Genomic DNA, 24,143 nt, shown 5'->3' with positions numbered 1-24,143 from the left:
CAGGGATTGTAGGAGTCCAGAGTTGGCCAAGCAGTGCTGCTCAACCCGTTCGCTTGAAGGTGAGCCTGGTGAGGAGGGAATAGATTGCTTTTGTTGAGCCTTGCCACCTCCCGTGGTTGCATGTGTGTATTGCTATGTATTCTTTATTCATGAGCATGTGCATCCATGCCAGACCCCATGCTGGAGAAGGAACAAGTTACTTACCTGTAACTGTTGTTCTCCAGCATGGTGTGGCATGGATTTGCATGCAAACCCTCCTGCCTGCCCCTCTGCGGCTCTTCTCTTGGTCCTACCAAATCTGAAGATGGCTGTTAGAGGATGGGCTTGGGTAGAGGGCAGTCATTGGCTGGGGGCAGTATGACCCAGAGCTCAGTGATTGGTTGTTGGGAGAAACAGTTTAGAAACAAAACTGAAACTGTTTTTTTCTTTTACCGAGGATTCCCAGCCTGACTGGGAATGTTCATGAGCATGTGAATCCATGCCAGACCCATGCTGGAGAGCAAGTTACAGGTAAGTAACTTGTTCCATACACTTAAAAATATTTTCCCAGAATCAACACAAAGCTAGTAGATACTCTTTAGAGATGCTACTTACACACTTCCCACACCCGGAGGTGACTTAACTAACAAGGACGGTAATTGCATTTCTGTATCGCTAGTACACTTTGTAGATTGAGGTTTGCAGAAAGGAAAGGTTAGTGGAAGGGAAAAGGTTAAACAGGTTCTCGGAGCATGTGAGCACTTTAGACTTCATTGAAAGATTTAGATAAAAACCTTTCCCAGCAATATTAGTTTAAATCCAATGCATCATCTATGAAGGACAGTAAGACCCGGTGGATTAGAAGAGTCTGCAGGGAGCCAGCTCAGTCAGTCAAATAGAGCTGAGGCACTTCTTAAATAGTAAATGTCTTGCACAGTTTGTTGAAGAAAAATCACGGTAGGGTCAAGCTGTTATACTTGTGGAAGGTAGAGTTTAATCGACTCTAGAAAAGCAGCTACTGCAAGTCTCAACTGAGAAGAGCAAGCTACAGACACTGAGGTAAGTACCACAAGTCGGAACAGTACTGTTGGTTAGTGTGGTCCAGCTGGCTTCTGTCTGGTTGCAGTTGTGCAGATGCTGTGTTCTTGGGCCTCCGCCGTGGAAACAAGAGGGAGGACGTACTCCTGTGGCAGTAGTTCAGAGGTCAGCGGCAGCTATGGGATCTTTTCGGATAAGCCGCACTTCGTGGTTTCAGCGCTCAGTAAACAGCACCACCATCTTGGATACCAGTTGGGCCTTTAGTCCTGCACTCTGCTGAGGGGCTCGAGCTCTGGTCGTCCTGATTCTGGAGGGTCCTCTGGAGCTTTTGGCCAGATCAGACGTTGCACTGGACTACACATTTCTCGACCCCTGGCACTCGGTTCCTGCAGCAGCAACGCAGTACAACCAGTCGGGGAAGGTTGACCAGTGGAGTCTGTTTCGAGGTTAGTTCTTCCCACTAACCCAAGGGAAGAAGTCTTCCCTTGCGGAGCTTCTCTTGTTGATAAGAAAATTGAGTTTCAGCACAGCAGCAGGGCACCACCATGCAGTTCAGCGGTCCAGGAGGATGAATCCAGCTTCGTTCGCGGTTTCTTCGTCGGGATGTTCTTCCCTGTGGTCTAATGTCTTCAGTCCCAAAAACCTTGCCTTTTCAGCAGCTTTCTCCCATTCATGCACAGCCTTGCTGTCACTCAAACAGCAGGACGGCCAGCCAATCTGGACTCGGTGCATTCACACATTCCTAAAGACAAAGGACGGGGGAGTTTCCGGAACCTCCCTCACTTTCTGCCCTTCCAGACATACTGGAGCCAGAGGCAGGTTTCAGTACTGAAGCCTGTCAAAGGCAAAACGAACAAAGGGCTCAGACCTGGTTTGGCGCGCTGAGTAAAACCCAAGAAAGACTTCACAAACCCAAAATGGCAAAAAAAGACTGGGGCCATTTTGACACCGTGGTCACCAGTGGATGGTATACTGCAGCTGAGGATTTAGCCTCCAGTAGAAAAGCACAATGGTAGGAAAATTAAGCCACTGCCACCAGCTATTTAAAGCAGTTAGGGTAACATAAACATTTTTACATGAGTAAGTAGGGAAAAGGGGCTACTCGGTAACCCCCAGCACTCCACATAAGATGGGGTGTTGGACCTACAAAGAGAGTGAGTAAAGCCAATTTCAAAAAGGTATTTAAACCTTATGAGAAATCTAAAGGATTTCTGTGACGCTGCACTGAAGGTGCTGTGTCACCATACAAAAAGTAGATGCCTATGCAGTTTGTCAAACTACAAAAACGGAGATGAGCGAGTGAGAAAAAGGGCTCACTCACTCCAGGGTTAAGATTAAAAAGTCCTAAAGTCCAGCAAAATAGCTGGGGGGGGGGTCTCTAAGGTTGAAAAGAATTAGCACAGAAATGAGTTCTCCCTAACACAGGTACATATTAGTATTAGCACTACAGGGCTACAGAGAAAATCTTAGCTTCAGAAGTCCAGCTAAAACGAAATTCTCTAAAAAAATAAAAAAAAATAAAAAAAAAAATAGCAAAGTTACTGCTGCTACCAGCTTGTCCCTTAGGCACAACTAAAATGTACCCCATTGCACTGCATTGTACAATGAGAAGTTCCCAAAAGGGATACATTACTAAAAGTAGTAAAACAAAACTATGGGAAACAATGTTTCCCTGTACTGACAGCTTGAAGAACATGTCACTTCCCCCATGACAAATGAGCAAAAGCCAGTGTAGTGAAGCTCAGAATCAACATTAAAAGTTTGGGGGTCCATGGAAATAGAAGGAAAGGTGCTGTAAAGAAATCTTTCCTATTCGTTATTACGTCAATAACTAGGATAAGTAAGTTATATTCCCGATCGGTTTTGGAACCGGTTGTCACTATGCATAGAAACGAGGCGGTGTTAAGAACGCATCCTAAAATCATATCTAAATTCCCAACCAAATTGAATTACCAGCTTTTTTCCAAAACCCACAAAGCAAAGGAGAAGGAGCTCTACATACACTAGATATGCACAGGGATTTCATGTACTACCTTGACAAAACCAAGTGTTTGTGTGTAAATAGCTATAGATAGATAGATTTCACATGCTGTGCATAGCCCGACATCTAGTGGGAACTGCGGAGTATTAGTTGTTTTCAAACACAAAGGGACGTCGACAGGGCGTGCCAGTAATACTATCCCTAGTGTGACGTCCACTGTACCCATGATACCTCACGCGTCAAGGTCCCTCAGATTGTTTTTTTCCACCATGCTAGACAGACACGTATTGCGAGTGCCTTTCGACGAATTAGCCATTGACTTTGTTAATTAAGATAGTTTCGCTTTCTATCCTTTCTTTGACTTTGTAATACCATGCCGAAGAACCAGAAAGAAGAATACTGTCAAGGATGATGCCTTGGAAGGTCGCCCTGGGCATCAGTACCCAAACAGTAGGGAGAGAGGGGGGAGGCCATTGTTAGGCCATTTGTAGAATGCATATTCTCCTCTCCCTACACTTTGTTAGCCCAGCTGCAATCACCCTTACCCAGTATTATGGAGAATACCCCATTTAAGTTTTGCCCTAAGTGCAATCGGAAGTTCCCCTGGGTAGACAAACATCTAGTTTGCAACGTGTCTCTCGAGAGATCCCGTCGAGACGTCTTGCCAAGCCTGTAGGCTCTTCAAGCCGAAGTCGTGGAAGGACCGTTCCACTAAGCGCTGGGCCCACCACGCCAGGCAACTCGAGGCCATGGAGGTGGAGGCTGCGAGGCGATGGCTGCAACGCTGCACTTTCGGACAGCGAGGGCACCGGAGTGACTGTAGCTACCCAAGCGCAAGGCCCCGACCCTGTAGGATGGCCGTGGCCATGTTGTGGGTACTGCATCCAGCGGCGGTAGCGCTCCAAATACACACACCACAAAACACACAACCCCCAGTCGAACACTCGACAGATGAGTCGAGTACTCGACAACGCTCGGCACCCTGTGAATGGGCCACTGAACCCCTGTCCTCTGGGCAATCTCGTTCCAGATCGTCGCATGACAAAACAAAGATGTCGAAAGACGGCAAGGGTGCCTCGTGAAAAACATCTGAGGGTCATTCGTCCGCAGATGAGACCTCGGGCCCCCACACCTGAAATTCAACGTTCTTCAGCAAGCAAGATGTCGGGCCCCAAAAAGTCAGTTTCATACTCCCCTGGGACCCATGGTGGGTTGAAGCACCATAGGATACACTCTAAAACCTCCCATACGGAATACATTCTATCCAAGGGGAGATTCCACTCGGAAAAGAGCAGGCACTCTCCTTGCTTCCTCCGAGGCTCCTCCAGTCAAGGAGAGCAAACCGATTTATGCAATGGACAGGAAAGTAGCCTCTTCTGCAGCCTACCAGACTTGCATCGTAAATAATGCTCCACTTCTGGCAAGTTTCAACTGCCACAAGTGGGATGAAGTTTCCGCATTACTTTCTTCCGCACCTGAGCCACTCAAGTCCCAATTAGCGCAGGTGGCAGCAGACGGTAGAGCAGTGTCTACCTGTCTCTCAAAGTCAAATTTAAACGCAGCAGACAATGCAGGTATTATCATTGCAGAGGGCGCTATCATTAAAAGACATGCATGGCTTCGCCAATCAGGCTTCAGTCCAGAAACACAGGCCACCTTAAATAATATGCCGGTGGAAAAAGATGTGCTCTTTGGCAAGGCGGTAGAAGACGCACTAAAAACTGCTAAAGACTAATACAAAACCCTTAAGTCTTTGGGCCAGCTCACAAACAAACCCACGGGGCAGAGGGGCAACAGCAATTTTCGCTGCTTTCGGGGACAAAATTCTGAGGGGGATCTGGATACAACCAAGGCCAGGGTGCCTATGGCAATAACCAAGGGCAATCCTTTCAAGGCTATCCACAAGGACAACAAATAGGTTGTGGTACTCTGGGCAGAGGCCAAGCTCGAGGTGGCACGCCACCTCAGAGCAAGTGACATTCCGCTCCAAGTACCCTCCCATGCATCTCCAGTAGGAGGACGAATTTCCAACTTCACCCACGCATGCGTGGGTGATCAACGATGGGTGCTGTAAACGGTAGAAGGGGGCTACTGTGTAGCTTCAAAGACCTCACGATCACCCCCCAAGACAAAAGGTACACTTGGAAGAACATCAACGGATTCTTCTGGAGGAAATTACAGCACTTCTATTAATGGACGCCATAGAAGTGGTCCGGCCAACCAGGTAAACAGGGGTATATATTCAACTTACTTCCTTGTGCCCAAAATCTAACAATGCGCCCTGTATTGGATTTGAGCGCTGCAAACAAGTATGTCAAGCCACAAAAGTTCCACGTGACCACGCTGCAAGAAGTAATCCCGCTTCTAAAAAAGGGATTACATGGCAACACTGGATTTGAAAGATGCCTATTTTCATATTCCAATGTTTCCAGCGCACAAGGTTTTTGCATTTCAAGATAGCGAACCAGCACTACCAATTCAAGGTGCTGCCCTTCGGAATAGCCTCGGCTCCAAGGGTATACACCAAGGTACTGGCAGTGGTGGCGGAGGCAATCCCAGTGTTCCCTTACTTGGACGACTGGCTCATAACAGGGGAATCACATCTGATTTGCAGACAAAACATCCAGGCAACAATCAGCCTCCTATTTCAATTGGGCTTCTCGATCAACTAGAAAAAAATCAACCCTGGTGCCCAGCACATCCAAACAGTTCTTGGGAGCTATTCTAAACACAGAGGAAGGGTTCGTCTTTCCCTCAGAGGAGAGAGTAAAGAACTTGTTACTGCAAATACCACACTATCAGGCCGGCCGCCAGATGAGAGTACACAAAGCAATACGTTTAATAGGCATGATGGCATCTTGCATTTACCTGGTTCCCCACACGCACCTGCGTCCCATACAGGAGTGGTTGGCGAAACAATGGTCTCAGGCAAGCGGTCAGTGGGACGATCTAGTGGTCGTTTCGCCAACACTAGTACAAAAGCTTTGCTGGTGGACGAGTGAGAATCTGACTAAGAGGAAACCCTTCTACGATCCACAGATACAAGCAGTGGTCACAACAGATGCCTCCCTAGCAGGGTGGGTGGTGCACTACCTTCACCACACAGCTCAGGGTCTGTGGTCTCACTCTACGGCTCAGAACCACATCAATGCGCTGGAACCTGTTAAGATCCTAACAGACAGAACCACAGCAATGTTTTATATCAACAAACAAGGGGAGGCACGTTCTCCAAATCTATCCAGACTTGCACAGAAAATCTGGAGATGGGCACTCAGATGGTAGATGTTCCTGGCTTCTCAACATGTTCCAGGGGAACTCAACGCTCCAGCAGACTCAATGAGCAGAGACCTGCTGCCAGAAGAACCCGAGTGGCGTCTACACGAAGAGGTTGTAGAACACCCCTTTTCCAGGTGGGGTTTTCCAACTATAGACCTATTCACCACAAGCGAAAATCATCAATGCCCAGACTTTGCGTCCAGGTTCCCCCAGCCAGGCTCCAAGGGGAACACCCTATGGATGAATTGGTCAGGGATGTTTGCCTACGCTTTTCCACCATCCCCTCTGATAAGGTGGTGAACAAGATCCACAGGGAACCGATGATGCTTATCCTAGTTGCTCCTTTGTGGGCGAGAACCATGGTATTTACACCTATGCAAACTGGCGGTGTGCGACCCCCCCCCATCAAACTCCCGTGCCGGTACAACCTGCTCTCCCAGCACGAGGGGCTAATGTGCATCCTCAGCCCAACTCAAACTTGGCAGCATGGCTTCTGAAGTCCTAGAGTTCGGACATCTTAATCTACCCCAGAGATGTATGGATATCTTGAAAGAGTCAAGGAAACCTAACACAGGCCACTGTTACTATGACAAATGGAAACAATTTGTTATTTGGTGTCCGAATAAGCAAATCAACCCAGCTGATTGTACTTCTAACATCCTCACCTATATGCTCCACCTATTGGATGCAGGTTTAGTGTTTACCTCACTTAAAGTGCACTTGGCAGCGTTATCAGCCAGCACCACTTCCCATAAGTGTCATGGTGGAAAGTGCCAGTTGTCAAAGCATTTATGGAAGGGGTAAAGAGAATCCACCCTCCAATTTCTAACCCACCACCAGGTTGGGACCTTAATGTGGTACTTCATAGGCTCCCCCCACCCCTCTTTGAGCCCATGCACAAATCTAGTCTCAAACATTTGACTTATAAAACGGCCTTCTTAGTAGCCATCACTTCATAAGAAGGGTCAGTGAAATCCAAGCTCTGTCAGTGCAGGATCCTTTCTTTACTTTACATAAGGACTAACTGGTTTTACAAACTCGCCCTAGGTTCTCACCAAAGTTCATTTCAAAATTCCATGTTAACCAGTCTATTGAGCTACCGGCTTTCTTCTAAGAACCCAAAAGCTCATCTGAGGTAAAACTCCACACACTAGATGTGAGGAGGGCGGTCCTCTACTACGTAGACAAGACAAGGCCGCTAAGAAAAACATATCAACTGTTTGTCTCCAAAGCGCCAGGCAGAGAAGGAGATCTTGTCTCCAAGAACGCCATCTCAAGGTGGATAGTCAGATGTATCCAACTGTGCTATTCCCTTTCAAATAAGACACTGCCTTTTACGCCCAGGGCCCACTCCACAAGAGGTACTGACCCACGCTGGCTTTCATTGCAAATGTTCCTTTAGACAGTATTTGCAAAGCAGCTACATGGAGCTCTATACATTCTTTCACTCAGAACTACTGCATCGACACCCATTCCAAGACAGATACACAATCGTATGTCTGATGCTTGTATCTGCTTAGATTCACATGCGACCCGCCCTTCATCCCCTCGGAGAGAAGGCGCATGGATGCTTATGAACTTGTCTGGTAGGCATCTGCTTTGATATAACTGTACTCACGCTACCTCATGTCACCTCATGTCAGAAAAAATAACAATCTGAGGGACCTCAACGCGTGAGGGATCATGGGTACAGTGGACGTCACATTAGGGATGGTATTACTGGCACGCCCTGTCGACGTCCCCTTTTAGAGTTTCGAAAACTGTAATACTCCACAGCTTCCACTAGGAAGCTGTGCTAGGCACAGCATGTGAATCCAAGCAGATACAAGCATCAGTAATATGATTACGGTGAGATATATAATGCTCATTAATCTGCTTAGAATCACATGCTGTGCATATAATCGGACATCTAGTGGTAATCGCAGAGTATTGCATCTTTCATTCGAAGATCCAATGGGAACTTTGACATGGGCGTGCCTGTAACACTATCCCTATCGTGACATGTAGTATACCCAAAATCCCTCATGCGTTGAAGTCCCTCAGATTGTGTTTTTCCGCCCAACTAGTTGGTCGCGTTATGCAAAGCTTGTAAGGCAAATTCATAACTTGTCTTCGACTACTTGTGGACCACGACACTGAAGAAGTCTACTGCTTTCGGCGACTGGTGCATTGATTGCCGCTGTCTACTGCGTGGCCTCTCCTCTCCAGCCAGGTCTATGCAGTTGGGTGAGCAGGATCCCGGGTGTGATTCTCTGCGAATGCATTTCTTTTTCCCCTCTTTCCCTTTCTGGTATGGCTGCCGCTCTTTAGCTCTATGTAGAAGACTCCAGTTAAATTGTGTCCCTCCTGTAACGGAAAATACCCTTGGAAAGATGCATCGCAAGTGCAACAAGTGTCTCCCTCATGACCACGACGAGCAATCCTGCAAGACTTGCACACTTTTTTGTCCAAAGATGCTAAAAGACAGGCGGACGAAACGGTGGGCAGCCTACGCCATGCAGGCTGAAAGTGGTTGGCCAAACGGCCCCTCCGACCCCCGTCGCCCCGAGCAACGAGGATTCTTGCGGCAGCCCTGGCTCCGATGTGGAGGCCAAAGACCTTTCTGTGGAACCGTCCGGTTCCCAGTTGCCCGTTCCCAGCCCACAGGCTGCTGGTACCGCTATGAGGAGATAAAGGTCAGGGCACTGTTGCTGAAGGATCCTGCAGGAGTGAAGCTGGTCCGCTAAACCCCCTAAGTCTGCCTGCCCAACAATCCAGTAACTATAAAACTACTGGACAGGCAAACCCAAGGCGTAAGGGGAATTGGGGAGGGGGAGATGAGGGGGAGGGGACACAATTCTGGAACTCCTACTGCTGGCACTTCAGTCTGTCTTCACTGGAATGACCTTGTAATTCTATTTCAGTTGAGTTCCTAAAATAGAATGCAATCTTTTAATACATTTTCTAACTCTCTACAAATGACTAAACTCGCTAATCTACTAAATTCTATTAACTTTAGCCTAAGCTTGAATTGCCGTTAGGCTGTTTTATTTCCGTAAGTGGTTATGTGGCTATATTGATTGTAGACTTCTGCAACTCTTTTCTTTGCAATTTGTAATGTCAAAATATCTTCTTTTAAAAGAACAATTTTTTTCTTCTGAAGTTCTTTCAAGTAAACTCTTCCTCAAGAACCATGAATGAAAGTCCTTAAAAATAAACACCAAAGAATGTTATCACTATTATCCTAGTCTTAAAATTTAAACTTATAAAATAGTCTTTCTTAATATTAAGTACCTGATGCTGTATGAGATGATGGTATTATTCAAAATTGTAGTATAGAAACTCAAAATCAGTATACTCCGCTTCTAAAAAGAGTCTTAAGTACAAAAGTCCTTCGTGTGAAGCGGCGCACTTGCAACGAAGAAAAAACTAAATCAAAGATGGTTGCGACGCACGTACGACGTCGTTGGGTCCTTTTCTCTAATCGCGCGCATCAAAAATAACAGTACGCGCGGGAAAAACAAACACGACTCGCGTCCGTAGAAAAATGAAATTAGTTCTAAAACATTCTAATGTTAATACTTCGACGAATAAGAACCGCGCGCCTTGTTAATAGTTTTAAATACACTAATGCGTGCTAAAGCAATCTTAAAAAGTTAAAAACCAATTCACAAAATTTACAGTTGAAAAGACTAAAAAGATACAAATACACTTCAATCCAATATAAAACTATCTCTGACGATCCAAAAGTTCACTTAGCTTTGTTTTTAGCTGGAGGACTGGAATCAGCTGCACAGCATCAGTCACTTAGAAATTGTTTTTCTTCTACTGTAGTCTTCACCTAAATTGAGTAGTATGCTAGATGTAGTGAAAACTAAAATAGAAGTTATCTACAACCCTTTTTTTAAATGAAAACTTAAACTTTATTTACTGGAGCTAACTATAACATGACCTACTCTGATAGAAACTTTAATGAAAGGCAGTTTAGAATTATAATGAACATTCCAAGTGACAACACAATGTTGCTTGCTATAAGCTAAACCAATCATTGCTGAGAAAGCATTCCACCATCTTGGCTTGGGAGAACTTCATCTTTCTAAATGAAAATTAGTTAAGGGAAGATGAACTAACCTTAAAAGGAAAATTATTACACTCAACCAGAATTGATCTAATATTTAAACATACCTCCCTTTCTAGTTCTCCAGGAAAAATATCTAAAACGCCCAATTCTCTTAGGGTCCTTGTAAATGTGAGATACATAATGTGCAATCCTGACTGGTATTCCTTTCTGTAGAACCGTCCAGTTCCCAGTTGACCGTTCCAGGCCCGCAGGCCACCGGTACCGCTATGAGGAGATAACACCCCGGCAACAGGGGCACACCCGTAACACCCCGGCAACAGGGGCACACCCGTATCACCGAAGGATAAGCATACAACCCCACAAGTTCCCTCGACTGATACGCTTCAGTGTCTACTGATCCTCCTGATCTGCCGTCTTCCCCGCATCCATTGTCTTTAATTAAAACATTTTAAAAAACACGAGCGCTGACCTGCCGTCTAAGAGCAGGTCAGCAACAAAGGTTTCGGTGGAGCCGAAGACCTCGACACCTACAGGCACGTCAATCTCCCTAATCCAATGGAAGTATGGGATATCACGGCCATTGTTTCGGTGGCGAATACACTGAAAAGCACATCCTCATTGAGAGGAGTATTCTGAAGGGTCCCAGCCCCTCTTTAAGACTTTGGCAAAGTCCCTTCCTTCTAAGGAAATTTTTCCTCCTGGAGACCCCCCACCCCCGCCGCCACTCTGGTCCATCCTTGTGGACCATAGTGAGGTTTGAGAGCTAGTTTCCCATAGGTACAGAAGTTTCAAGTCAGACTCCCCAGGAAGAAGTTTGAGTTCTCGGAACCTGAAGAGGTATACGATGATCCCTATGGTCAGGAAGGCAACCCATTTGGCCGGGACTCACCGGACCAGTGCCCAGATTGGGGTCAAGATGAGCATGTAGAGGAAGCACCTTGGCTTTTCCCCCACTCCAACTCCTGACCCAGACGACATTTGTCTGGATCCTCCCTCCCCTCCTCCAGAGGCAAGTTTTGCCTATTGATGATGAGATGGCCTTTAATGCAATCCTGGAAAGGGCTGCAGACAATTTCCAAATTGCCACACAAGCAGCTGTACAAGACACTGACATTGTAGAGGACATCCTAAAAAAAAAAAAGTTTTTTAAAACCACAAGTCAGGCAATCCCACTGCTAAATTCCACCAAGAAGTGCCTCACACCTTCTTTGCTGAGGGGCGGAGTGCCGTTGTCTACTGTAGAAGCGTCCCCTAACGAAGACTATAAAAAATAGTACGCCCTCTGCAAACGCCACCACTTCAGCGGCACATTCGTTAAGAATTGCTAATACTATCCTTTTGCGAGTTAGTGATGTGCAGTGGAATCTACTTCAGGAGAGTCTCCAAGAAGTCCCGGAACGAGTATGATTACGCCTACTGGCGATTGTCTCGGAAGAGTAACGGGTGACCCGCAACATCCTAAAAACGTTGGATGCAGCAGACACGGCGGGGTGTATCCTGGCCCAGGGTACACTTCTCAAAAGGCACACCTGGCTCAAGAACTCGGGGGTGGGGGGGTGTTAAGCCAGAAACCTAGGCATCCCTAACAAACCAATCGGTGGAAGACGCACATTTATTTGGAAAAGCTGTGGATGATGCCTTGGAGACAGTGAAAAAAAGCACAAGACGCTTCCAGTCTCTCAGATTACCTCTAGACCTTAACACCAATTGGGAGGCAACTCTCACTGTTTCTTTCAGGCCAGTCTTTTTTTCTCGTTCACCACACAACCAGTATGGCACAGGAGGTACAAGTCTCGGCTGTCAACAGCCAATACCAGCAGAGGGGACAACGAAGGGGCAGGGGCAGGAACTCCACCCAAAGAGGCTCCGCGCCTCCACTCAGAAATGACGGTCGGGCGACGTTTAACATCTTTTCTTAAAGCATTGGAGGGGGTCACTTCAGATCAGTGGGTGTGCAAGACAATCACTCATGGTTATTGTATCACATTCCACCGGCCACCTCGATATCGTCCACCAAGAACCAGACTCCTATCGCCAGCGCACCTGCAGTTTCTGCTGGAAGAGGTGCAGATCCTTCAGATAAGGGCGCCATAGAAATCGTCCCATTCATCAGGTAAACAAGGGTATTTATTCAGTGTACTAACTTGTACCCAAAAAGGATCTCGCCATGCACCCTCTGTTAGACTTGCCCAGCACATTTTTCAAGCCACATGGGGATTACATGGCAACTTCGGATATGAAAGATGCATACTTTCATATTTCAATGCTGCCAGCGCACAAAGTACCCAAGGTTCATTAGAGGACAAGCACTTGCCAAAAGGAAGAACTATGAACATGACATTTCCTCAGCCCCAACGGTGTTTATGGCGTTACTGGCTGTACGAACTGTTAACTGGTGCAGCCAGTCCATTCTATCCTTATCTCAACGACTGGCTAACAGGGCCTTCGTATGGAACATGCGTTTCAAATACCCAAAAGACGGTAGTTCTCCTTCAGTCTGGGATTCTCGATCAACGAGAGTCCAGCCAAGTCTAGCATTTTCTGGGGACTTTAATTCGGACCAAAGACTGGCTCATCTTCCCCTCCAACGAGAGGGTTCAGAACGTGCTGTTCCAGATCCCTCACTATGTAGCCAATCGCACGGTGACCGTAGGCAAAGCCATGTGACTGTACTGTTGGGGATGATGGCCTCCTGAATTTATTTAGTCTCCCACACACGTTTCAGCATGCACCCCATGCAAGAGTGGGTCTCGCGCCAATGGTGTCAGGCCAGCGGACAATGGGACGATCTAGTGGTTGTCTTGGCAGCCCTCATTCTGTCTCTCTGCAGTGGTGGCCAAGGGAAACCTCTTGCAGGGGGAGATCTTCACCACCCCCGTAGTAGAAGCCTTTCTCACCAGACTCATCTCTGACTGGGTGCTCCTTCATCAGACAGGGCGCTGCGTGTGGTCCCCAGCGATAGCATCCAACCCCATAAACCTGTTGGAATTGCTACCAGTGTTCAAGGCCCTGAAGGCGTTTCAAACACAACTCCAGGGAAAGGCAGTCCTTGTCCTCACGGACAGCACCACAGCCATGTATCACCTGAACGAGCAAGGGGGCACACACTCTCCAGGGCTATCCAAACTGTCACAGAACATATGGAAATGGGCTCTCAAACACTAGATGTTCCTTCTGTCAACACTTTCCAAAGGAACTCCAATCTTCTGGCGGACATGCGCAGCAGAGACTTCCCACTACCCGCAGGGTATGAATGGCCGTTACAGGAAGACCTTGTCTTCAACGACTGCGCGGGCTGGAGCTTCCCAGAGATTGACTTGCTAGAAACTCTGAAGAACACACAATGCCCAAATTACACCTCCAGGTACCAGCAGAACCGCTCCAAGGGGAATGGACTCTGGATAAACATGGTCGGGCAAATTTGTCTATGCTCCATGCACCCCCACTCCTCCCCCGACGCCCAACTCCTCTACTCGACAAAATAGTCGACAAGATGCACTAGGATCCAGTCCCAATGATTCTGGTGGCCCCGATGTGGGCCCGCCAACCCTGGGTCTCTCAACTGATGGCAATCTCAGTCTCCCCTGTGAGGAAGTTGCCATGCCCGTACACAACATGCCGTTACAAGATCGGGGGAAGAGGGGATGAGAGGACTTCATCCATGCCCGCAAACGCTCAATTTGCAGACTGGCTCCTGAAGCCAGTTAGTACACCTGCATGGACATACTTGGAGAAGCATGAAAACCGAACACCTGACATTGCTACTCCAGCATATGGAAATGCTTTGTCAGCGGGTGCAATGCCAAGAGCATCAATCCTATTGAATGTACACCAACACATATTGTCCTGTACCTAACTCACCTACTAGATGCAGGCTTGGTTTTCAATTCCTTTAAAGTTCACTTAGCTGCACTTTCAGCTTACACCATGTCCCCAAAGGTTTCTTGCTGGAAGATTCCAGTAATCTAGGCTTTTATGGAGGTTGTTAAGACTTCATCCCCTATCGCCAACCCAGCTCCCGGATGGGACCTGAACGTTGTACTAACTAGACTGAGGCCTCCCTTTGAACTGATGCATAAGGCTAGCCTTAATGCACTCCCTTACAAAACCGCCTTACTGGTGGCAGTCACATCATTAACAATTTCAAGACCCATTTGTCACGATTCACAAAGATAAGGTGCTCCTGCGCACTCACCCACAATTTGCGCCTACATTTATTTCTAAGTTCCATGTGAACCAATTAATAGAACTACCCACTGTAAGGGTTGAAACACGTGTCAGCGTTTTTTTTGTTTAAGTTTATGGAACATTGGCGTTTTTGCTTAAGTTAATAGAACATTAAAACATCTTTGATAAAATCTTTAAGTTGACAAAGCGTCTAGCCAAAAGTACCTTCTGGTACCATTTTCAGATACATGACAGCCTCAATCTAATGGATTATTACTCATGTGATTATGCGCAAGCTGTAAAAGTGTATATTTAACTACATTATCTGGATTGATTATTTGCCTTACTATACTCTTTTCACATTGATATAGGCAGGCAGCGCAGAAAGTGAGGCACTACAAACTCCCTGTTTTGTCTTGTTTGAAGGGTTTTCGAGAAATTACCCTTCTGGGCCCCACTACTGACGCATACCTCTCGAATAGTGTTTCCAATTCCATTAATATTTATAAAAACCAGACCTACCTTTTGGGTTTGTGCGCAGCTCCTTACCAAGGCTAATGTCTCGGTTACCTCAATTGATGTGAGGAGAGCAGTAATTATCTGGAAAAGACAAGACCACTAAGGAAAACTAACCCGTTTTTAATTTCAGTGGCAGTGAAGGGGACCCTGTCTCTAAATCGGCTATTTCAAAGTGGATCGTAAACTGCATCACACTCTGCTACACTCTTGCCAATAGAGATCTGCCCTTCAAGCCTAGAGCACTCTACTCTGGGCACAGGGGCTTCCATTGCATTAATTGCAAATGTTCCTCTTAAATCCATTTGTAAATCAACCACCTGGAGTTATGTGCACTCCTGTACACAACCCTTCTGCCTGGATCCTCAATCTAGGTCTGATTCTCAGGTGGGACAAGTGGTGATAAGACATCTTTGCTACTGTTCCTTCACAAATCCCACCGCCATCTCTGGGTACTACTCGCTATTCTATGCACAGCATCTGAATCTAAGCAGATGCAATCATCAGAAATGCTATTACAGTAAGTAATGCATGTCATACAATATTCATGTACATGGCAACAGGGAGAGATGGCGGTGCATTTACCAAGGCAACTATTGTTGGGTGTATTGTTAAATGTATTCATATGTGCTGCTCCATAGCGAACAAAACATGGCCATTTACACCAAGGGCCCATTCAACAAGAAGTATGGGAGAAACCCTTGCCTTTCTTGAAAACATTTCACTGGAGGCTATTTGCAAGGCAGCTACTGAGTTCAGTGCACACCTTCAGTATTGTGTGGTGACACAATCAAAATAAGACCAATTGTGCCAAGCATTCTTAATGCATGTATTCATTTACACACATTCACAAAAAACTGCTTGCTAATGCATGCAAAGGAGTTGAATCTAAGCAGATTTATAAGATCCATAAGACAAATATTACTTGCCAGTAATAGTCTTTCTGTAGCTTGTATCTGCTTAGAATCGCATGCACCAGTCAGTCCCACACATGATCGCAGGATGGTATACCCCACACTTCACATATTAGAAATCAATCTGAGGACGTTGACGCCTGAAGGATCATGGGTAACCGTACACATAGGGTAGGGATAGTGTTACAGGTTCGCCCCTGTTATAGCCCCATTTATCAAATTAAAAAAATCAATCAAACACTCTGCCCCAATCACTAAATGGTGGACCAGGCAAAATGTCATTCTAGTCAGATTCAAGCTACAGGAAGACTTTTACTCTTAAAAATTGTTATCCTCCCCAGCTGGCTCCTCAAATGTGACTGCTTTTGTACCTCTCATATTATTGGGGTCCAACACATCAATGTTTGCAAGTGTCTCCCAGGTGTGGCTTCTGGATTGAAGCCACACACCATTTATAGGACTTAACCCAAAAAGTGAGCCTCTTCTGGATGAACTAGGCCAAAGAACTGGTTTCATGGGATGGTAACATCTCGGATTAACGATCCTGTTTTATCTCGCTGCATTCCAATTGGAATGTGCTTGAGATCCCAATTGGCATGCTATTCCTCTCTGTACAAGAGTTCAAACAACTCTAGATAAGGGTTTCTGCCTTATTGGGCTTGATCAGTGGGTTGTGGTTGTAGTGTTCTCTCCAGGCACAGAGTAAGGTATCCACGCTTGGATCTCGCTTGGGGTGAGCACAGCACTTGAACGATTAATTTCTCATTTGGTAATCTTAGGCGCAACCTCTTTTTAGCTTCTGCAGCATTGCACTGCTTGCCATTACTGAAGCATCTCATAATTGGATATGTGGTGATACTTTTCCTTTTGGTACATTTTGATGCTTGTTTTTTTATATGCATTTAAGCCCCCTTCTGATATTTCCACCTTTCACTTTCTTCTGTTTTAATTTAGGTGAATATCAAGTCTTTGGAAGATGTTGTTCGAGCTTACTTGAAGCTGGCAGAGGAGAAAACCGAATCTGCCAAAGAGTCATCACAGCAGATGGTGCTGGACATCGAGGATTTGGATAATATTCAGACACCAGAGAGGTAAAAACAAATCCTATTGTTCCAGTGCATGGTGGGGTTTAGTAGTGACTTCATATGTGAAGGAAATGCAAGCGTTATCTGATGCTCATTTGTGGCTTTTTAAGTCTCTGAATATTTCTTTAACCACGTAATAGGTAAGACAAATGCACAGGTTGCAATTGCATTACAATTTTATGGATTGCTTTTTTTTTTTCTTTGCCATCTCATCCCTTTCGTTCATTAAAGATTGTAGTTTTGCTCACCTGCTGGTTGTCCTTCACAGAAAGGCGTTCCTTTTCAGTTTGTAGCTGCGTTTACAGCTTCCTGGGTCTAAAGTTATATCTTGGTTCTTCTGTTGATTTCACTAATGTCTTCAGGGACACTGTGTTTGCAAAGGTCAGTAGTCTCAACACAGGGATTGGGCTTTTGGGTCTCCTTGCCAGCAAATGTATTATCCACAAGGGCAGACAATAAAGAGGGTGGTAAAAGCTTCACGTGAATGGAGTGGATCCAGCTTTTGTGGCCACTGAACTTCACAGCAGTCTGAGTGGGGTAAGCAGCACCTGCACTGGACACTTCCACCTGGTTTGCAAACCAGATGTTCGCTGGAAGTTCTTCGCGGAAATCCAGTCGCCTGGTTGAATGCTGTGTCCTTACCCCTCCAGTAGTTTTGGCAATTTGTCAGTGAGCTGTTTGCGTAGAACAGATAATGTTTTAGCCCGCTCCTTACAGTAATCCATCAACAAAAATGAACTTTTTGGATTTGGCACAATCTACACATTAGCTGGTTGGCTCATGACTACTTTGTAAGGCGTCAATCCAACATCTGAATGCACAATATTTCTCATTGAAAATAATGCTAGTGGGAGTTAATCTACCCATCCTAGGGCACTACTGGTGCCTTTTCTTGCCAGTGTATTGTTTAAAGTAGAGTTTATCCTCTGCACTAATCCAGCTGCTTGGGGATGATAGGATGAAAGTTCTGCCTGATGCCTTACATACCGAATCCATTGTGATATTAACAAAATGAACAGTTATCACTCACTTTTGTGTGGCAACTCGAATCGGGTTAAATATTCTTTAACTAGTACTTTAGCTGTGCTCAAAGCAGTATTATCTTCTAAGGAAATGCTTCTACCCATTTGCTGAACATACTATTACTAATATATTTCTTTCCTTGTTATGGGGGCAATTTAATCCATTTGTAGGGCTTCAAAAGGGAACTCTGGAGGTCTAAAATGTCCTTTTGGTGCACCTTCTCCTTTGCTAATATGACCGTTTCTACAATATGCAATTGCTGCATTGAGTGTTGCTCCATGCTGTGGTTTGCAGACTAAATATGCCATCTGCTCCTACATGAGATGAGCCATGGGCATGAAACAACATCAGGGTTATGTATTTATTTTGCAACTTCCATCTATACTTGTCCCATGCAGTTTCCAATCCTGAAGCTCTTGCTCAGTGGACTCAACCTGACTGGTTCACACTGTTTAAAGGGTATTATCAAATATATTCTCTAGCTGCATCATGTGTGTAATATACATAGGTGATACAGGGGACTGCACAACTGCTTTTGCAATTTGGTCAGCAAAAGCATTATCTTTCCCTATATCACTTACAGTGGCCTTATGGGCGTTACATTTAATGTTGGCCAATTTATTTTGGCAGGGTCAGTGCATACAACAAACTAGAAATTGATGTACCATGCTGTATTTTTGTCCCATGTGAAGTTAAAAACCCTCTCCCGAACCCATAAATGGCCAAAGTTGTGAGCTACTCCAAACGCTTATTGGCTGTCAGTAAAAATATTAACCACAAGATGAGAGCTAAACTCGCATGCTCTGGTAAGGTCAATAATTTCTGCTGCTTGGCTGATAGCTGAGATCCTACAAGCCTCAACCATGGTTTTCAACGTTGTAATGGCATTTGCTGCCATGGTAGTACCATTTGGTAATATAAAACGTGAACCATCTGTGTACAATGTACCATCAAGTCTCTCCGTCCCTTTGTTTCATTACCTGTTATTGATATACAATCATGCACTACTTTTGATTCATCCGATGGGAGGGGTAGCAAGGTGGCAGGATTTATAGTCTCACATTGTATGACAATATTTGCAGCCAATAATGTCAGCTGAGATCTAGCCAACCTGGTATTTGTCAAGTGCCGTTTTTAGTTTTTTTCAATAAAGTACCAATTGCGTGTGGCGCAGACAATGTAACTTGCTCAATTTTATGGCATCGGCTTGCTTCATTGAAATGGCTGCAGCCGCCATATCCCTTAAACCATTTGGGAGTGCTTTTGCCAATGGGTCCAATTTGGAAGTTAAATATCCACATGGTCTGTTCTTACCCCCTTGTTGTTGAGTGAGTACATCTAACACACAGCCTTGCTTTTCATGCACAAACAATGTAAAAGGTTTAGTATAATCAGGAGTGCCTAAAGCAGGTGACTTACACAATGCAGATTTTAGGACATCAAAACTCCCTTGCTAAGCAGAAGTCCATGGCAAGGTTACTGGGGTGCCGCTCAGTGTTAGTCCTAACAGTGGCTTTGCTAAAAGTGCCTGCAAAATAAAATTGCCCCCAAATAACCTCTGACAACTTTCTGTGTGATGGGGACCGGTAATTTCATTACAGCTTCTATGCAGAAAGTGTGTAGTCTATGCTCTCCTCTTGACAGTAGGTGTCCTAAATAGGTGACCTGAGTTTTGAAAAACTGCAGTTTCTTTAAGGACACTTTGTCTCAGTGGCGCCAAACATTTTTAACCGTATGGTGCACTCCGTGCATTGCTGTAGCTGTGGACTCTAACCTTTTAAGACGGGGTCTTGCACCACTTCTTTGATTGTCTCTGGAACAGCAGAGCAGTATTCACTGGTCTTTTGGTAGTTTTATTTTCCAAAGCCTTCAATCACTGAGGTGAATGAGCATTCCAAGACACAGGAAAGCTCTGCCCCGTACCCACTCCCAGGGCACGCTCTGCACCCGAATCTCCAATGGCTGGGAGAGCAGACCCTAAAAGGACCCCTCCTGCTTTGGAGCAGGTCACATCTGGAGGCCCAGATCAGAGAAGGCTCCCTATTCTGCTGCACCAAACCAGTCTAACTGTTGCAGAACTATGTTTGCCGCGCATCAAACCAGTAGGGTCCTGCTGGTGCTGCCTTTGTAGTCTGCATATCCTTCTCGAACCAGCTTGAGGCTGTATCTAAGCCAGTTACCTACTAGGCTTGAATCGGTCCGCTGGAGAGTCACTTACACCAAATGCTTTTACGGTAAGTAATGCATGTCTTATTAATGTATTACACAATCATTTAGAAAACATTCATTAGAAGGAGGCAGCTTAATATTATACACAAACGCACTTCAATAGCAAACCATTAAGTTGCTGTACAAATTAAGCTCCCCTGAAACTGGAGCAAAATGGCTTTTCAGTCACTTTAAATAGGAGTACAAAGGCACAAGTTAGCAGAATAGATCACAAATAGTTACTTAGGCAGTGCAAATAGTTAAAGTTCACTAGAGGACCCGATTCATTTCAATAGGCCTAGGCCAAAGTCAATGGATTAGTGTCTTGGATAGGAAAGAGCAGTTCTTGAAGTAAACAGTAAAGTCTTTGCCAAAGTTCTCAGAAGTAGTTTGTAGGAATAAGAATCATATGTTGGGGTCACAAGCTGATAGGCCTGCAAGTTGGGAAAAGTTCCATGAACTTTCACTGCAAGAGAAGCGTTCTCTCAATCGGGTTGGCACAGTACCTTTAGTATGAAGCAAAAGATGCAGCTGAAGACGTTGGTCCCTGACAGTTCCTGCAGATCTCACTGTTCTTGATCCTCAGTCGTGAGGACGAGAGGGGGGCTTGTCGGGGGGGACTCCTGCACTGCACGGGATCGTCAGCAAACGCTGACAAAATGGAGTCACTTCAGTTTGTCAGCAAACGCTGACAAAATGGAGTCACTTCAGTTTGAGTAGCTGTTCATCAAGCACACAAGCTGGTGTCCTTCCCCCTGGTTAATCCTAACCAGCTTCGAGAATGGTATCCAGGTGGCTTACGATTTGATTAGTCCCACCAACACAAAAGAAGTCGTCCTTGAAGGGGCTTCTCTGTTGAGATGAACTTGGCAATACGGACCTGCAGCAGGGCTTCACCGGGCAAACCAACGGTCATGGAGTTGCAGCAGCCGTCCTCTTCCAGATCGTCTTCGGTTCTTTCGTTCCAGTGGTCGACTCTGCTTTCCAGTCCAGGAGACTTGCCTTTTAAAAAGTTTCCTCCAATTCATTCCATCCTAGTTGTCACTCACCCAGCAGGGTGGCTGTCCTTGACAGCCAGCCAATTATGCCAGCGTATTTGGGTCTCCTAGGAGACCAAGCAGAGGGAGTTTTGGGCAACCCCCCCACTTCCTGCCCACCTCAGACGCCAGAGGTGGTCTTCAGTCCTGAAGCCTGCCAAAGGCACAGACACACAATAGAAGGACCTTTCCAAAAAGAAATGGCGAAAAAAAACTGGGACCCGTTTAAACAAAAAGGGGCTTAAGACGGCATCTTGAACATGGCTCCCGCGATTTTTAGCTACCGATGTTCGCGTTGGGAAAAATCTTAACTTGTTCTAAAACCACTGCCACCAGCCAATTCGATAGAAAAGGGTAGCATTTGACTGCTACATGAGTTTCTAGACGCAGGGGGATACTAGGTAACCCCTCCAGCACTCTATAGGAAGATGGTGTGTGCTGGGTCTAGGAATTTAAAAAGACTAGTAAAGTCAATTTAACTTTACATACTCTGGGGAAACAGTAGTTTATCCCAGGGAAGGTATTTAAACCTTTGGGAAGTCTAAAAAGACATTCCTGTGTCACTGCACTCAGGGTGCTGTGCGCCTATGGAGTTATCTTTAAACTCCATAATTAACATGAGTAAAACATGCATCAAAATACATGAGTGGGGAAAAAAGGCTCGCACTCTTTCCAGGTAAAAGTCCTTAAAATCCAGCACAGTTGCTTGGGGTCTCTAAGGTGAAGGGGAATTAGCACATTTGAGAATTCTCCCTAACAAGCGGTTACACCATGACTTGACCAGCCTCTCATTTGAACTGCTACTTTGCAGATCTGCACACCGGAGCAACAGGATATCATTGATTCAAATCATCAGTCTGCTGACTCGAACCGCTGGAGTCACTTGCTGACCCTTCCTGGCGGTTACAACCCAACTCATACAAACCTACTCGACGCCCGCTAACTGGTAAAGCACACACGATCCAACGTAACAAAACTAGGCCCGATCCACTTGCATCACTGCTGTAACCCTGGTTCGACCCTCTTGAACTACCAAGCAATGTAAAATTGTAAGATTGTCTATTCTGCCCCCTTGGTCCAGTTCTGGACCCTAGTGACTAGTTAGACCAGTTCCTTATTTAGCGTCCAAGATGCTTTTTTTATTTTTTTATTTTGATGTTTACTTGCCTTTCACCCCTGTGTCCTTACTCATAGTGCTACATTGTGCTATCTTGCCTGTCCTGTTCTTCCCTCTGTGTGGGTTTTGTGTAGTGTTTGTTTTTCTTTTCCTTTTTTTTCTTCTATTTAGTTATTTGACAGATGGTGGGTTTTATTAGTGTTTACATTTTTATAGAACCTTGATTGGACATTCCTTTTATGACTGTTATACTTTGCTCTTTGGGTCGCTACTGAACCACATTCACACCCCTCGAGATCATCGCCTTCCCTTGCCCCAAAAGGCGAAGGAGACATATCTCTTAACTGTGCTTGTTTTACCTTTTGCCTTGGTTTGTAGCAGTGAGAGGGTTGAGGGCATTTTAGCCCCTACTCATCCATGTGCTCCTGCAGGGCGTGTTGGGAGTTCTCCTAAAGTCCACCTTGAGGTAAGACTATAAAATGTTCCTTTGGTATAAAGTCTCCAACTTGTCTGTACTACCAAAAGGATTCGTAGAATGGCGGAGCAGCCAGGCTTATCTCAGGAGGAGGATGTGAGCTGTAGGTAACTACAATGAGCCCAGCCAATACATTAGTCCAAAGAAACTCTTGCACACTTGAAGTTCTAATAAAATGTACATTTCTCCAGCATGGGGTCTGGCATGGATTCACATGCTCATGAATATTCCCTGTCGTCATGCTGGGAATCCTGGGTAAAAAAAAAAAATCTATCAGTTTCATTTCTGATCTGTCTTTCTTAGTAGTAACCAATCACTGGCCTCTGAGTCATACTGCCCCCAGCCAATGACGGCCCTCTCCCTAAGCCCCCCCTCTGGCAGCCATATTCAGATTTTTACCGCACGCTCAAGTGTTGGGAGTCCTCGTGCTATAGCTCTCGAGCTTTTACTGCGTTTTGCGCTTTTTCAAAGATTTCTCATTTTTTGGTTAGTCGAGCCTCAAGCTCCACCGTTTCTACTTCCGATCAACAGGGACCGGTTTCGGATTTACCTACGCCCCTCAAGGGTGAAGTTTTCGTCGAGTTATGCTTCTTGGACAATTCCAGAAGTTCCTGAGGCCTACCTCGTTGACAAGAAGCACGTGGCCCAGGATAAGGGAAGCTCGACTCCCGGCAAACTGTTCAGAATCTGCCCAGGATGCAACCTACAAAATGTATTCAAGGTGGACGAGCATTCGTAATGCCTTTTACTGCCTCCACGAGGACAAAACGCACGTGGAGGACGACTGTGTTTTGCTTTAGCATGACTGGTCGGACGATGAGGGATCGCCCGACCCATCTTTCCAACTGGCTGGAAGGCAAGAGCCCAGCAGGTGAGAAGTCCGAGTGGTTTAAGTCCTGTGAGGGCGCCCCAGCGACGGGGGCCCAACAGAAGGCAAAGTACCGCGAGTCTGTGCACGGGGAGCGCCGAACGGTCGGGCTCCTCGGCTACCAGGCAGGGCGCGCCTTCACCGATGCCATCAACCATGAGCCAACGCTCGGGCTCGGGGAAGAGGAAATCCGAGAACCCGGGTAAACTTCTGGAGAGGCCCCGGACGATTTCAGAGGAACCGCCCGAGGGGGAGCGAGGCGGTGACAGGGAATTGTGGTACAAGATCGCCCCCCTTGTTGGACTTCCTCCCGGACAAGAGGGTAGAGGCCCTGGCGATCCTACAAGAGGGTGAGGTGGCGTCGGACCACGCCATAACTGTGGCCACGGACATTGCTGA

General features: G+C 46.0%; 1 protein-coding gene across 1 annotated transcript in view; it reads left to right on the top strand.

The window, feature by feature from the left end:
* EIF3A (eukaryotic translation initiation factor 3 subunit A) overlaps positions 1-24,143 on the top strand; it is an 812,143-nt gene that overhangs the window by 67,626 nt on the left and 720,374 nt on the right. The window contains exon 3 of the mRNA XM_069611926.1: positions 16,886-17,022. Within this exon, the coding sequence (XP_069468027.1) occupies positions 16,886-17,022 (137 nt within the window). The remainder of the gene's footprint in view (positions 1-16,885; positions 17,023-24,143) is intronic.

This window comes from Ambystoma mexicanum, chromosome 8, assembly GCF_040938575.1.
Source record: "Ambystoma mexicanum isolate Mex_15411 chromosome 8, UKY_AmexF1_1, whole genome shotgun sequence".
NCBI classification, from domain to species: domain Eukaryota; kingdom Metazoa; phylum Chordata; class Amphibia; order Caudata; family Ambystomatidae; genus Ambystoma; species Ambystoma mexicanum.
This window is presented reverse-complemented; position numbering and strand designations above follow the sequence as displayed.